General features: G+C 50.0%; 1 protein-coding gene across 3 annotated transcripts in view; it reads left to right on the top strand.

Moving 5' to 3' along the window:
* Window positions 1-1,313, top strand: part of PRRX1 (paired related homeobox 1) — a 43,832-nt gene extending 42,519 nt beyond the window's left edge. For 2 of the 3 annotated variants that reach the window (XM_052800516.1, XM_052800515.1), the window contains one exon: window positions 243-1,313. In XM_052800516.1, the coding sequence (XP_052656476.1) occupies window positions 243-381 (139 nt within the window). In that variant the 3' untranslated portion in view covers window positions 382-1,313. The remainder of the gene's footprint in view (window positions 1-242) is intronic. The other variant, XM_052800517.1, reaches the window with a different exon arrangement.
* Window positions 1,314-16,869: the final 15,556 nt, after the last annotated feature.

The following is a 16,869-nucleotide window of genomic DNA, read 5'->3' as shown; positions in this document are numbered from 1 at the left end:
AATGGAAATTTTCCTGTTGACTTCAACCAGCTTTGGTGTTGGCTGTCCCTGGGTAAGTGAACTGCAGCAGGGAGATTTACAGGGGTGTTACATAAAAAGTAGTGATTTTTCCCTGCTTACGTAAGAAATACATCCCGCAGGTATTGAAACCCCAGGGTTTAACCTCTCTGTGGTGCGCATCCGCTCTCTGCATGGTGTGAAGACCACGTCTGACGTGATATTTCTCTCTTTCCATCCCACAGCGCCATGGCTACCTACTCCGCCACGTGTACCAATGCCAGCCCAGCGCAGGGCATGAATATGGCCAACAGTATTGCCAACCTGAGACTGAAGGCAAAGGAATATAGTTTACAGAGGAATCAAGTGCCCACAGTCAATTAACGACTGGAGGCAGCTGCCTTGCAGAAGGAGAAAATACAACAGCACCCGTCCTGCTTTGCAACTTGTTTGTGCTGAAAGAAAAAAAAAATCCAAACAAAAAAACCACAAAAAAAAGAAAAAAAGAAGAAAAAAAGCCAACCCTAACCCAGAACTGAGCATGGGGACCAAACTGGGAGCAAACTGAACCGCTCATGAGTGACAAGGTTCCTCCTTCCTTTTGGGATAATGCCACCATTTTTTTTTCTTGTTATTGTCAGGTTTATTGCTTCTGCTCAATATACTACGAGCTTCTTCAGTAAAGGACAGTCTCACCCTTGTTGGTTTCCATTTTTGTATGGGACTGCAAAAAGAAACCTCTGCCGATCTCAGCCCGTGGACATGTCCCACCCACCATCATGCTGAGATGCAAAGCTTGCTCCTCTTCCCCCCTGCCCCAGCTCACCCTAGAAGAAGAAGGTTTGGTCACCACTTTCTGTTGTATCCACCTGAACCTTCATCCCTCCAGTCCCTTGTGCCACAGAGGCAGCGCCATTACCGTTAGTCTGCGAGAAGCCCAACAGTGCAACAAGATGGGGTCATCTTGCCTGGGTTGCCTGGACCAGTCGGAGACATGAGGAGGACCTTCTTGGGCTTCGCAGCGCTTCATGGCTTTCTTGAGTATTCCCAGCACTGCTGTCTCAAAAAGCCAACAAAGAGAGAAAAGCCAACGTGGGTGTGTGAGCCGGTGAGGCATAGCGGGGGGATCGCTCTGTAGTGCCAAGAATAGGACTGTTAGGACACTCCTTTCTATGCCTTACAGTTTGCGCCACAGGGAAAGGTGTTGTCCAGATGCATTTGTTTTATATATACTGTATATATTTATATATATAAGATATACATGCAAGCTTGGTTGGTGTTTTTTATTAAACAAAATAAAATCCATTGAAAATGTTTGGGATGTTTGTGCTGCATCCAGGTTCCTGGAGCCATGCATTGGAATTCCAGCCGCAGCCTCTCTCACCCTTGTCAGAGCTCTTCCCGGTAGCCTCGGGCAGCGCTCGAAATGGCCAGCTCACGTCTTCCCATGAGAAACCCCAAAGAAGTGGCGCTGGAGGGAGCCATGCTTCTTTGCAGGTTTTCCCCATGGGCATTTGCAGCTTCATAGGATAAGATGAGGATCTCCTCTCCGGTCAGATAGGTTCATGCGGCTCTTGGGGACACGCAAGGACATCCCCGTGGAAAGTCTCTGCCAGCCCCTCTGAGGACAGGTAATGTCTCAGCAGGGAGTATCCCACATGAAGACCATATCTCCCCCCAGTTCCCATACATTGCCCAATGACACTTGTCCCCGTAGCCTTAACCACTCTCCTTTGCTCTCCCTACCTGCTGTCCTTCCTCTGGGATCTGGAGAGCTAATTAGCACCTGGTCTCTCCATGAAGAGCAGAGGAGGTGCAACCCAAAAGAGGTTTCTTCCATGCAAGCATCCTGAGGAAATTAGGATCTTTCATGTTGCTGGTGATGCCTGCCTCTTTCAGATTTGGGGGGAGGAGGGGGCTTATTTATGGCAAATAGTGCTTTGTGCAGGAGACCTGCCCAAACTGAGTGGGACTTTGCCATGGAATAGTCCCACTGAAGGTAGCAGAGCTACTCCATGGTCCAGGCTGGACCATATGGGAAGGAGAATGAAGCTCAGTCATGAGGGATACTTCTGGTAGAGTGGCTTAGGTCTCCATCCTGGGGTTTGCTGCAGACATGCTGGGCATATGTAGGTGTCTGACAGGGGGCTTTGATAGTCTAAAACAGCATGTTGCAGGAAATGAGAAATAAATCTCTTTAAAGTGAAGGTGAAAATTAAACTGGCAGAGGATGAATGGAAATCCAGCCAAAGTATTTGAGCTAACACTGGGAAAAAAGCCCCCAATCCACACTGGTGTAAGTTGTGCTCGTGATTGTGTGTGTTGCTGATGGAATTTTTTTTCTCCCTGTATGGATATTTTTGAGGAAAAAAAAAATAATCTAACTGTGATCAGGACAAAAAGCTAGAAGTCACAGATTACGCTTGCAGACAGAACACCAGCAGGGGAAGTGAGGCTGGACAAGCACTGCATTTTAAGAAATCCATAATGTTCTGTTTGATCCCGGTTTTGGCCTTTCCTTCTGTAGTCTGGAGAAGCTAAACGTCTCTAAACCAAAATATTTCTATCATGAGTAGTGTGGTTCCAGCTCCTAGAGCCAAGTGATCTCAGCCTTCACTTAGAAACTCACTCTTGTTTCCTGTGCCTACACAAACGGAGAAACTATTGAAGAACATGTCCTGCACGATCAGAAAGAAAAAGGACCCGGTCCAATGTAACGTTACTCAAGAGGTTGAACCAGTTGTTGAGTGCCTTCTTAGCCTGGTGCTCTCCCCTCTCCTTGCCTTGCTGCCCTCCTCCTCAATCCACCAACACCCCCACAGTGACAGCAGCCTGAATGAACTCCCCTGTGGTGGCCTGAGGCTGCCCAAGTGTCCACCCTGGAGGTTTCAGCTGCTTCCCTCAGCATCGTGGTGGCCTGTGGCTTTCCCCTAGTCTCTGCGCACCTTTTCTGCAGAAGAATCACCTTGAGCAGCTTGCTTTGCTGTCTGTGTGTGGGCACCTATTTCTGAAGTTAGCAAGGAGACAGTTCAGAGAGCTGGTACCCCATTATGAAGCTCCTGGTACCCCATTACCCATCTGTGGACTGAGATTACCATCCCTACCACCACGCTGTGATGTTTACATGAAGGGGCTCACATAAATCCCTGTGCAAACCCTTGTTCACCCTCCTCACTTCATTTGTGTGAGGAATTGACTTGCATGGGGCTGCTCCTGCGGGAAGGTTGTGTGAGCTTTTGTACTTCCAGTTTTAGTTGGGTCTTGCCTTGGGTTGGGCTGCTTGGTTGGGGATGCCATCACATCTGACTGGGCTGTTGTCAGTCCAGATGAGACCTTTACATCACCTTTGAGCTGGGCGACATCAAGACGTAAACCAGAGCATCCGAGACAGTATTGCTTCATTTACATGGATTTGCTAAACAGAGTGCAGCTGGATGAATGGATGGGTTTTGTTGTTTGTTTCTTAATTGATGATGACCTCAGCCGACAGGCAGTTTCTAGTTGTCTATCAAGCCAAAGCGAAATTTTATGATCATGTATGTTTAATCTGTATTTTACTGAACCATGTAAATATATGTGCAAATTAAGGGCCATGTCCTGAAAGCATGGAGTTCTCCAGGCTTTTAGTAGACTTTTGGTTGCAGGTCTAGGAAGTTGCCATGGTTACCCCGGTTATCACTAAGTTTGGGTACCATTCAGGAGAGAAGATGGTCTTGAGGCACATTCCTCTCGCCTGCTCTGTACGAGCGCTGTTTTCTCAGGCCCCCCCTTCCTCGATGCAGAAATAGGTGGCTGATTCCCTCTAAGTGGGATTTTTGAGCATGACAGGGATGGATGATTGATGAGGCTGGTGGAGCTTGACGCGTGAAGCCACAGGAGGGATTCCCAGATGGAAGTGTATCCTGTAAATTATCTCTTGCTTTGTGATGTAAAATGTACAGTGTTTGTACTAGACTAGAAATGATTGTTTTCAATAAAAGGGGGAAAAGACTCCCCAATCCTTTCTATAAGCTGCCACATATGTTTTGTGTGTTGCTGCCCTGAGGTGTCCTACAGCATTGGCTGGGACTGGGAACACGCTGGAGCCTTGGGTGGGGGGACGGGGGGACTGGGGCCAGCAGAGCTGGGCTTGGGGCTGCCTGCCCAGCAGGTGTATCCTGGGGACAGCGTGCAGCCGTTCAGGGAACTGCAGAGAGACCCCAGTGGAGATGGGGACCCTTCTGCAGGACGTGCTGTGCAAGCTAGCCAGTGAGCCAGGCAGGGACGGACACTGTGTCGAGACCCCTGCCTGAACCACAGGATCCTTCTGTCAACGTAAGCAACTGCAGACAAGTTCAGCAGGAGCATTAAGGCAGGAAGCATCCACAAAGACTTCTCCTAAAAGAGATGGTTTTCAGGAAGAGGCAAGGCGCACCCCTGGCTTTGCCCCCAAGCTCCCTACACCCCATTGGGCTGGGGAGACACCAGCATGGGGGTCTCTGTTCAGAGAAGAAAGGGGAGGGAGGGCTGGGCATCCCTATGTGGGTACTGGGGGTGGGTGAGCAGCAGGGAGGGACGGGGGGAGGGAAAGCCACAAATAAGGAGAGGAAAAGGGTTGAGTCCCAACACCTGTGCAGGGAGCAAAAAGAGACGGGTTCAGTAGGGAAAATGCTCCACTGCAAAGCAGGAGATGTTCAGAAGGAGCTCAGAGGCTAGTGAGGGCTAATTGGTGCAGGCTATTAAAGTAGGGGTGGGGGAAGGTGCTGACAAAAAGCTTTTGCCAGGGGAAGATACCAAGCTGGGCTGGAGCTGGTGAGTTGTGATTCAGAGAGCAGATCTCTGCTGGGAGCTGTTGTTGGGGGTGGGGGGTGAGAGGCTGGGGGTCTGGGGCTGGTGGGTTTCTGCAACTTCCCTTCTTGGTCTGTAAGTGATTCATTCAGATTTGAGCCAAATGTTGGGAATCTGGAGCATGTCTGGGTTGGCCTCCTGTTTCCCTGCTGATCTGGCTTTTGACCCTCCATGGGCAGTGTGTGCTAGGGTTGTTAACCAGGCTGAATGCCAGGGGCAGTTAAATTTCAGCAGCCCAGCCCACAGAGAGCCCCTGTTAAGGGGAGATGGGTATCTCTGCAAAGCCCTCAGCAGTCAGCCAAGCTTGCATTCCTTGCAAAACTGATTATTCACCCCTCTGAAGCTGAAATAATAATATCAGTCTCTCATTTATTTCTTGGTTGCCAAAAGAAGTAGACTTGCAAATAGCATAGCTTCCAAGTTGATTTTGAGACCGGAGTGGTTTGGACTGAGTTAAACCAAGCCTCAGATGTCCATCCAGACCTGCAGCTGGCTTATCTGAGCATCCTTGGGCAAGTGTCCATCTCTCCACCTGGCACTGCCGTGCTGTGGCTCCTCACCTGATGATTGCCAGTCACCAATGCACTAGGAGTTACCAACCCATGGAGTTCCAGCTCCTAGTTTGGCCTGGATTTCCTAGCAAGACCAATAAAAGCTATGGCAGAAGCAGCGTGTGGCAGCCTCCCTGCACGCAGCTGCATGTGGGGAGGCTGTCACACACTGCTTCTGCAGTATCTCCTGAACATCTGACCATACATTATACCCATATAGTATTCCCCACCATGGCTGTAGATACCTAATTCATTTGGGCTTCATCTCTCTAGGAAAGTCATATCTGCTGCTTACTACTTGCTGACAAGGAGTGACACTGCTTATCTTCATCACAGCCACTCTTTGGGATTAGGAGGAGTAGATCCAGCCCCTTTTACTCTGATTGTAACAGGTGTAAGATTAATTTTCAGCTGGGAAGTCTTAATGACAAACATGTGGATGCAAGGGCTGAGCATGAGGCTTCTCGGTTGAGGTTTCCTTCCAGTGGGATCCCAACAGCCATGGGAATGCTGAAAGACACTTGCATTAGGGCAAGTCCTTGATCGTCTCCTGGGGATGGTTTTCTCTCTGTTCGGGGAGCCTGAACCCCAGCAGCTGGGGTGATGCCGAAGGAGAGGTGCCTGTCCCAAATGGCACCATGCCCCTGGAAACCTCCCTTCTCAGCGGCGTGGCTGGTCCCTTTTAGGTCCAGCTCTCTGACTGGTGGCTGCTGCTTGCACCCACCTGGATGGGCTCTCCTAGAAAGCCAGGAGCTGAAGTCCTGTCAGCACTGCTCCTCTAGCCTTGCCCAGCACAGAGCCTCTCCCAGCCTTGAGCAACACAGGTGCCTGGAGCGTGTCTTTCCCCAAACTTTGGCATGGCTTCGAGCTTGCCCTTTGCAGTGTGCTGGAAGGGTCAGGGGCTGCCAGGTGAAGCCATGGGGGCCCTTCACCCTCCTGGCTTTCTCTGCAGCACCCCTTGCTGCTTCCAGGAATATTTCAAAGTGGTACAGTTAATCCCTGCAGCTGTCTGCCAGACTCCCTGTCCATCCCAGGGAAACATCCTGGCTATTCCCATGGAGGGTTTTCTTGATCCCAGCAGGGAAGGAGAGGCTGGCTGTGGCTCAGAGATGACTGGGACTTGCAAAGCAGATGAAGAAGTGCCCAGCTGCTCCAGGTACTTACAAAAAATCCCTGCCCAAAGGTGACCCTAAACTCAGATGAGGATTTCCTGACCCACCGGAAAACCTGCATTGCCTAAACTGCCCCTGCAGTAGGGTTGGATGTTAGATGGGATGGGGTGGTGGGACTGGGAGGCTGGAAGTGCAGAGGGGTTGGACTGCTGTGAGAAGTGGGAGTGTAACTTTTCCAGCCTAACAGAGGGCTGGAGCTGGCCCTGAGGTTTTGGAGAGGTTGTTGCTTTATCCAAGGCAGATGCTGACCCACAACCCTGCCCTCCCTCTCTGCTCCGTGCTGATGGGGAAGGGGAAGATGCTTAAAACATCAGGGAAATGAAGAAAAGTTGTGTAGCTATAGAGCTCTGCAATTGTAGGAAAACACTCAATAAATGTGCCAAATAGGTTTTTGGCTGATGCTGCCTGTCCAGGAGGCTGTTCAGCCCTTCACCTGCAGTTGGGTGAGCACGGCTCTGGGGAGGAAGAGGAGAAATTTAGAGCCTGTGGCCAGGGCTGGGCACCCTGGCACCAGGGTAGTGCTCAACCATGCTCCCTGGGGTCTCTGCTTTCTCTTGCTGGCTATTACTTAAGAAAAATGGGCATGTTACCCCTAAATAATCCCCATCTGCGCTTTCATTTGTAAACTCCATACACCTGAGGCTTTGGGGCAAAGCTTTTCCAAGGGGCTTGAGTGACTTGGACCCCTGTAGTCCAAAAGTCATACATGGAAATATAGCTATTGCTCTTAAAAAACAGCTCTGGCTCCTAAACCATCACAGTGTGTTGGGCAACTGCTGCCCCTCATGCACATCGCCCTGTTTGTGGAAAGCCCCCAGGGTGAATCTGTGCCTGGGGGTTTGCTTGTGGGGGCTTTCCTGCTTACCCTTCCCTGCTTCTGCCCCTGCAGCAAGATCCCAGGCGAGCAGGAGCAGCTGCCCAGCAGTTTGGTTGGGTCTCTCCAGCCTGGATTTGGGACTTAGCACAAAAAGCTTCTCTTTCAGCCAAGTGGGGCCCAGCTGCGTTATTCTGTGTGATTCTGCCTGCTCAGCAAATGTGATGAAATCACACGAAACAGCAAAATTCAGAATAGAGGAGTAGGGAAACCCCAGCTCCTTTCATGAGCCTGGAGCACCTGCATTTCCTACCAGCAGACAGTTAAGGGATGTGGTGTGCACCTGAGGCCATTCACAAGTTGGGTCTTACCAAAAAATACTCTCTGGGAGGGAAGTGAGGCCAGCAATCACTTTTTGGGGGCTGGTGAGGACTACATGCTGTGCCCAAACCTTCATCCACACCCAGTGGTGCCTGCTGTGGGGCCGGAGTGCCTCTGTGGGGCTGCTGGGACCAGAGTGCCCTGAGTGGGGGGAACCCTGGCAAAGTTATTGCATCATTTAAGAGCCAGGTGTTGATTTTTAAATGAAGTTGAAAAGTAAGGGACTGTCCCCTATCAAAGTGGAGCCAGGAGATGGCTGGACCTTGCCCTGTGCTCCCCTGCAGCCTCCCAGCCCGTGTACTGGGGTCCCAGGGACAATGCTGGGATGGGACACTGAGGTCTTCAGCTGTGAAGATGAAGTCCAAACAACTTTGAGGAAGGAGGGGTTGACATCTCCGTGTCATGGCAGGGAGAGGCACAGTGGGAGTTAACAGCAGGCTGAAGAATGACAAACGGCAACCGGCATCTTACAATGTCTCATCTTTTTTTTTTTTTTTTTTTATAACTTTTTTTAAGATTAGAGTTACTCTTTCCAGCGTCTTGGCCAAATTCTGCTCTCTGTCTAGCTGGAGTCCCTCAGCAGCCTCGGACAGATGCTGTTTTCCTTTGCTTCCTGCCTCTGCCTGTCCGAGTGATGCCAGATGTTGTCTCACAGCTGCTGTTTTCCAGCCCAGAGGTGGTTTCAGCGCAGGGCCGGGTGGAGCCCTCCTTGCGAATGGGAGGTGCTAAAATTAGTCACGCTATAAACACATCTTGGGATACCACAAAGCACCCTGTTTTGCTGGCTGGGCTGCCCCAGGGCTGGGCAGTGAGACCAGTCCCACTTGCCCAAAAAGCAGCCATGTGTGAAGGAGGTGAGCGTTCCTCCATGGCCAACCCCGATGAGTAGAGGAGGTAGGTGGTGAGATTTCCTCGAGGTGAGTATGGAACATGTGGATTTTCCACTGCTCCCTCTGCCCATCCCCACCATGGGGCTGGCACGGTGGGTGCTCCCAGCAAAGCCCATCCTGGGAAAGGAAAGGTCACACCATGAACTGAGACGGGTCCTCATAAGACTGCTGAGCTAACTCAGTGGCTTTCCCTCCAGCAGATGTGCAGATTTGGGACTGGCCTGGTAACACACATGGACTACGGTCAAACTAGAAGTGAAGGCAGGATTAATGCAGCTCCAGAGTGTGCTTTATCCCCTGCTGTGAGGGGTGTGAAGATGACTAAGGGTCTCTTCCTCTTCCACAAGAGAGCAAGCTCAGGTGAGAGCCATCCTACCTGGGAAGCGCTGCTTGGTGCAGACCAGAAAGGCATGTGTTTGACCAGGGCAACAAACCAGGTCCATCCCACAGTGGAAAGAGGTGACTCCCACAGCAGGTGCTTTGCCTGTGGGACTGCTCCCCACAAAACTGCCTGGCTGTTGTAGCGGTGCAGGTGGAAATGGTTTTTGGAGGAGTGGTGCTGGGGAGTCTTCAGTGGACATGTGGGTTGACATGGCTGAGCTGAGGCTGGTCCTTCTGTAGAGCTGCGAACTGAGTTTCTTCCAAGCCAGCCCCGTCATTTCCTCCTCTGTGTGGGTCTTATAGATACGGGACCCTTGGGGAACAGGGATATCTTGGAGGAGAGCTAATGAAGCATGGAGAGATAGCTGAGCTCTCCACTCCTCTGGCTCGGGAGGGCTGGATGGAGCAAGGAGCCAGGGAGCTCTGCCATGTGCTCTCTCTTTCTGTTGCCTCCCATCAGAGAAGCAGCCTCTTGTGGGAAGCTTCAGCACGTCCTCAGAGGGGTAGGATGGCAGCACCTCCCCAGGCTGGCTGGGGGACAAACACCTTCTGGACCACGTTAGGCCCTTATCTGGGAGAGGAGTGCAGCTCTCCAGGCTGGCAGAAGATTTATCGCCATGGCCAAAGGCTGTATCTAAAGCTGGTTGAAAAATGGAGTTTCTTTTCCTGTGGCAGCTTCCAAGATTTCACATATTTGACTTCATCCCAAATCAGGCTGAGGAGTGGAAATCTCTAAAAATACTGCAAGGAAAATGCAAATATGCACAGGCATGGCAGGAGCACTGACACGATAGATTTTCCAGCCTTACTGAAGTGGAACATGTTGAGCCTTTGGAAAACAAACTCCAAGAAAACTGTTGCATTTCTGCAATGCCTGTCTTTGTGGCCCAAGTGAAATGTCCGAGCAGGACACTTCATGTCTGAGCTTGGCAGGATGTAGGCTGTTTTCCCTAACATCTCTGCCGTGGGCTGTTTCTAGGTTTCTCCTCCGACTGCACAATGAGCCCTGCAGTCAGCCCAGGTGGCTGGATCTCGCCTGTCATCTCTACAGTTCTTGCACGCACAGTCAAAACCGCACTGCAGGTTCAGAGGACAACCTGGGTGCCCACTTCTTCCCCATCAGCCAGTTCTTTTAAGGCCATGAGGACCCCACGGTGCCATCCAGGTTCAGACAAAGGGTGGGAAGAGCAGAAACCCAGGAGAACGGGCTGCCCGAGATCACAAGGACCAGGGCCGGGAGTTACGGTGATACACTCATTGTTTATTTTGGCAATGAATGATATTTGATTTTTTTTCCCTTTGCAAGCTGCTTGTCAAGGTGGGATTTCACTGGTGGAATGCAAAAGTCCAAGGTTGTCAGAGGTAAATAAGGGGAATCCTTCCAATACAATGACTTGCGTATTGCATGAGAAGAGAGATGAAAGTCCTAGAGGCGTTGAGCACGTGCAGCAGTAATGCATCCCTTACATCATAGGGTGGCTTCTTCCTCCTTGATCAACATCTGCAGGGGGGCAGCCGTGGCCACTCTTGTTTTACCAAGGAAAGCTCACTGGCCAAACATGGCAGCTTTGAATAATAAATAATAATAATCTGTCTTTAATTTCTCCTCCCTCTTTTTGGTGATGAATGGCTCCCATTGCAGTGTGTGGAGGAGAAGCAGCTGTTGATGGGGGGGCAGGGTGGCTTCTCTGGGGTTTATTGTTTTAATCATGGCCTGAGTGAAAGTGACAGCTTGAAGATGAAATATCTGCTGAAAGGAAATCATAACTCTGGGTGACTCCACTTAGCTCCACGACTATTAGGAACGTGTTTTTGTTGGACATGGAGGAATGTGATTTCAACTTACTACGCGCTTAAACGCCGCTTCTGTCTGCGTTAATGCTGTTGGGTTTGCAACATCTCTGGTGCTGCGGTTGGCAGCTCTTAGACCTACGTGGAGCCTCTCCAGCCTCAGCAGGTCTGGCTTTTCTGTGGATCTGTGCTGCACTAAGGAATGGAAGCCATGATGCTGAACGGGGCTTTATAATCCCAAAGGAGGCAAGGTGGGAAAGATAGCAGGCATGGGGTCTGCTCCCTGCCCGAGGGGAAGGACCCTCCCAGCAGGGGCAGAAGGATGGCAACAAAAGGAGGAATGCATTGGGTTACACCTGGGCAACTTGCACACACCTGGTGACCGTCCTTACTGGCCACCTCTTGCTCTGCTCAGGCTCTCATGTCACTCTCTGGATGTCTGCAGTGCTTGGCGCAACTGGATCCTGCTCTCTCCCCGCTGCTGGCCCAGAGCCAGCACCAAAAGGTGCATTTGGGGCTGGGTGTCAGTGCACAGAGCGCTGTGTCACATCCTGATCTTGATAGTCTTGGTGTTGGGTGCTGTAAAGCTGTAGATGGATGGACAGCAAGGAAACCAGCCTACAATGAGCATGGTCATCCCACTGCCCAGCCACCAGACTGGGACTTCTGCACACCCTCTCTACATGGCACAGGCAGTGTTAAATGGTGCATATTGCTGCAACGTGTTTAAACTGGCGCATCTTTCCTCCAAGCACCATAAATATGGGGGAGAACAGTTAAAAATAGTATCCTCCATGTTCCTGAAAAAATGTTCTCATGTGCTTTGCTGGCTGCAGCCACTGTTATGAAACAAAATATTTCCCATCAACAGTCATTAGCCTTCGAGTCTGGGCTACAATGTTGTTTATTACAATAAGAGCCGTTACTGAGAACGGAACAGGATTGGAATAGAAAAGTCAGCAAAGTTGTTATTTTCCTAATTAAAAAAACACATCATAGACCACTAATGGTGCCAGGATGTTCGCTCTCCTTCCACTGGATGGGAGCCCTGGCAGCGCCTTCATGCTGTGGTCGATCTTCAGCCCCTGATGTCCCAGTGCAGGGGACTGAGGTGGCATAGGGCAGGTATAAGCATGAATGTGCCCGTGCAGCCATATGCACACAACCTGAGAAATCTGTGCATGCAAAGGTGGGTCCCATTCAACAGCTTTCCCTTTGAGGAGCTGTTATTGCTGCATGTGTGTAACCTCAAGCTAATTTTATTGTATGCATTGGCTTTATTGAAACCAACACGGAGAAGCACATGCTGAACAGTAGTGGGAAGGTGGCTGTGCCCAAAAATATGTGTTTGGAGAATGTGCGTTGCATGTGCTGCACACACTCAACTAATATTTGCTTGTGTTGCATTAATATGTGCAGTTACAGCTGTAGGTGCAAGAGTCAGGACAGCAGCGGTGAGATGTGATTTTTTTTTTGGTTTGGTTTGGTTTGCATATCTCCTCTCCTGCAGGCTCTCATCCTGCCTGGAGGAGCCCTAGTGGGACCTTGACCAAGGACAAGAGGCAGCGTGGACATCCTTCAGCAGCGCGTTTAGAGCAGAGCACAGGCACGCCGTGCTCCTCGTGTTGCTGCATGAGGGATGGTTTGCACATGGACCTGCAGCGGAGCTGTGACGTTACCTCCAACTCGGACCTCATGGCACTGGTATACCTGTGGCTGCCCTCCGAGGGTCCAGGCTCTGCTCTCCCATCTGGCCACCCTACATGCCTTTTTCTTCATCAAACGCTAACAGGTAGCACAGCTCTGCTGGGGCAGCAAAAGGAAGAAGGGAAAAGAAAGAGAAAGGGATGGAGAGGAGGTAGGTCCTGGGGAGGGATGGGGTGAGTGTGAGCAGAGCCTGGAGGGAGTGTCTGCTGTGTATTGAGGCTGGACTGGGGGACTCCGTTGGAGAGAGCTGGGATGAGACCTGCTGTCCCTGCACCTGGCTGGTGCAATGGGGCCTTTTGTCCCAAATGTTCATCTTCTGTAAGGGAGGAAGAGTGAGTTTGTGTTAGTGTGGCTGAAAAGCTGCTTTTTCTCCATGTTTTTTGTTCACCTTTCCTAGTTAAAAAAAAAAAAAAAAAAAAAAAAGAGTTGGAGAGAATTGTCTAGAAAAGAAAAAAACTTGGTTTTCCTGGCCAAAAAATACACTGAACAAACAAATCCAAAACTTTTCAAGAGAAGACTGAAAATGTGAAAACCCCCTCCAAAACTGTCATGTACTCAAACGTCACTTTTTCAATGAATTCTAACACGCGTGGTTTATTTGACACTGGGTGACTCTGTCTATGCTTGTTTTTCCTGGGCTATCTTGAAGGTACGGGGTCATTAAAAAAACAAAGCTTGAAGATGCTGGTGTGCTGGCCAGGATGGCAGTGTGGTCATCCGTGTCTTGTTATGAATGAGTAACAGGGACATGTATGCTTGGTGATTAATAGCAATTCCCACGTTATCAACGAAAGCAATAAACTGGAAGGAGCTGAGCTTCAAAGCATGGTGTGCTGGCTTGTTAACCTGGGGATTGCCAGCTCCTTCTGGTGCCAGAGCCTGCTCAGAGCAGTTGATCAAAAACTGGCCAGTGAGGAAGGACTTTTTTCACTTTTTTTCATACCCTTTCTTTTTTTTTTTTTTATGGTCATTCCTAGGAGGTGTAAGTTGCTTTACTCCATCTCTCAGCATCTCAGGATTGGATGTATCCATCCTGATGTTGTGTGGATGTATCAAATGATACAACAGGTTTCTTTCATCCCAGCTGAGCTCTGGCAGCTCAGTGGAGGGTCTGGTTGAAGGATATCTGGCCAATTCTGCAATTAGTAAATGCTACCCTTAAGCCAAAGGGCTGTTGAATGGAGCAGCCAAAGCATGTCCTGGTCTCCTCCTGATGAGGCTGAACAAGTCATGGTGCCACTTTGTTACAGGAAATTCAGTGCAGTTGTTTGCAGAAGTAAAGACCAAACTTGTCCTAATAACTGCCAGGAGTGAAACAACATCTGAAGTAGTTTAATTCTCATCAGTCCTGACCTGTTTTATTCTGCCACCGTGAAAGCTGGAAAGCAAAGATGATGCAGCTCCCAGCATTGTGGTCCTTCAGCTTCACAGCTCCAATGCTCTGCTCTGGAGCCTTGTTTCTCCCTCCAACACCTGCTTCTTGCAAAATCAATCACTTTATTACAGTTATTTTAATCACATGAATCTTGCTGATGATGTATGTCTAGGCTGAGACCCAGGAGAGAACAATTTCAACCCAAAGAAATTTGTCTTGGGAAGTACATTGGCTGTTGGGACTCAAGGAAAAGCGATGCTCCAGAGCTCATGTCCTCGGGAGAAATTGAGCCTCTCGCAGGTCTATCACACTTCGAGAAGTTTACACAGACTTTGCCAGCTCTCCTAAACAAAGGAAAAAATCTTTTCTCTTTTTTTCCTCTCCCTTATATTTCCAAGGTTTTCTTTGGCTTGATTTCTGGCAGGGAAATTGCAAAGATACCGGTCAAACCTCTTGCAGTCAAAAACCAGTAAGTAGGCTGTCCCAGCAGAGAGAAAGATCTCCTGAACTTGCTGGAAATGAGGATTTGTTTCCTAGCCAGCATTCCCAGGAAAGCCCGGACAGAGGGGATCTGTCATACCAGGACTGCTCTGAAAAGCCACCTGCAACACTGAATTTGATTGATTGTAATGCAGCTTGTCCCCAACTCGTACGGTTTGCACTTAAATGGCAGTGTTGTGGAATGTTTGGTTTGGAGTGTGATTGGGAGACATGGTCCTTCTCCATCTCTTGGAAGTGGGTGCCCTGTAGCCCCACTGCTGCCTCCTGGGCTTCATCCCTACTCCAGGCATCCTGCTGCTGCCTCCAGGCTCTCGCTGATGGCTGGTTGTGACCTTTAGAGGGGCAGCAGCATGGTCACCACTGGCATCTTCCCAGAAAGCACATGAGCTAGGTGATGGGGATGGCCTTTCTCCTGGGGGCTGGGTCGCAGTGGGCTCCCCGCCGCCTTTCCTTGCCCATCACAGAGCTGGAAGAATGGAAGCACATTACAAAATGCTTTCCATCACCAGGCAGCTCCCTTAGCCCTCATGTTTAGTTTTATTAATGAAAAACATTAGCGGGGCAATATGTCAGCAGGCTACGATGCTCCAGGACTTGGTCTCTCCAAGGAATTGCCCTCAAGCAGTAAGACACAGTGCTTTTGGTGTCTCTCAGACGGCACCTCCTGTAACCCTACCTCTGATGGGCCCTATAAATCCCTCTCGGATTGCTGATGGGACATAAATCTCCCTGAAACCGCGATGCTTACCAAACATTGTTGCATTATTGAGACATAAATCCCATGTCAGCTTAGTGAAATATCTGTGGCTATCGAGTTAAACAAGTCAAGACAGCTACTTAACTATTCCCAAACATTAGCTTATTAAAATGCAGGCAAGGAGCATATGAGGAGCAGCCCAGAGGAGATGTTTTCTGAGCAGCCATTTATCACTTTTGTACAACAAGTCTAAGGCTTTGGCTGTGCCTTGAATTTCCAGGAATGGAGATACGGTCAGGAAGAGCAGATATGGGAGGGTCTGTTCAGATGCAGGTTGAGTTGGGGTGTCAGCCTAATTGCTGCAGAAAGGACCAGTTTTCTGCTGCAGCCAGATGGTGCTATGGCATTTGCAGCTTCCACTTCTCAGGAAAGAGCGGGGGGCTTCCCAGGAGGGGAATAGAGATACAGATGCACAGGGAGGGGCTTGTGAGAAGCGGGCATCTCCAAAAACCCACAGTGAGGTACAAAATGAAATACCATGTACCGTTACGGCAAAGTAAGAAATAATGGAGGTTTTTGACAGCTTGGGTAATTAAAAAAAAGGAGAAGAAAAAAAAAAGCCTTTCTGTGCCATGCTTTAGCATCCCAGGCTGCAAATGAATCCCCATCTCAAGCTGGAGCACAATCCATAACAGCAGCGCCCAGGCTGGAAGCTGTGAATCTGCCCCCGGAGCTGCAGCGGGCATCTCCGTAATGGGGAAGATTTACAGCATCTCGTTCCTGTTACCCTCTCCTTCAGTGGCTGCAGCAATGGTGCCCTTCTCCCTCATCTTGGGAGTCTCCCTCACTTCTCACACTTTGCTTTTTCTTGCAGTGGAGAACATTTTTTTCCCCTGGAGTGCAGGTGAGACCATTATTCTGCATCAGCCTTTCGACCCACCATCACCTGTGACAGTGTCCCAGGGGCTGGCTGTGCCTGGTGGGTGCTTGTGGGCTGCAGCGGGGGGTCCTGGGAGCCAGTCCTTCTGCAGGTGCTGGAAACTGAGCCAGGACCATGGAGACTCTTTGTGCAACCGGACAGAGAGATTTCTCCACAGGAAAATGAATCAAGCCCGTCGCCAACTGGGACAACCCAATTACGTTGTGTTTGCCTGAGGTCAGGGGCTGGGGAGGGGAAGATTGAAACCCCCTTCTCTCCAGAACATGAAGCCCTGTGATTTGGCTGCACCAGTGACTGTGATCGTTCGTGACAGCGTGAAATGTCAGCGTGGATGCTCTGTGAGGCCTGTTTGAACCGGTGACATGGGAGCATCGCATGGGCGGGCGCCTGAGTCAGCACCCAGCGCTGGGACCATGCCCAGGGTTTATGTAAACTCTGAACTGTGTACAGCTGCTGAGCCAAGCTATAAATCTCCCAAGAAGTAGCTCTCACAAGGATGCTGATCTTTCCAGAGTAAGCTGAAGCTGGAAGTAGAAGGAGAATAAACTTGCTTGCCAATCGGCACTGCATGGACCTGGATGGAGCAACCTCCTGGGGGATGCATGAGGAGATGCTGTCTTTGGAGAGTCTCCAGGGCTGTGTTCAGGACCGGCCCAAACACTCCCTCAGGATGCCTTGGGGTAGAAAGCAGCAACTTATTAGGAGTCAACCTATTCCATCCTCAAAAGGCCACGATTTCAAAGTGAACGCTCACACATGCAAGCCATCAAACCCAACAAATACTCTCTTTCATCTCCAGTGATGCTGTGCTTCTCTCAAAAAACATTTACAACATTATTGAAAGA

This window comes from Harpia harpyja, chromosome 11 (assembly GCF_026419915.1).
Source record: "Harpia harpyja isolate bHarHar1 chromosome 11, bHarHar1 primary haplotype, whole genome shotgun sequence".
In the NCBI taxonomy this organism is placed as follows: domain Eukaryota; kingdom Metazoa; phylum Chordata; class Aves; order Accipitriformes; family Accipitridae; genus Harpia; species Harpia harpyja.
This window is presented reverse-complemented; position numbering and strand designations above follow the sequence as displayed.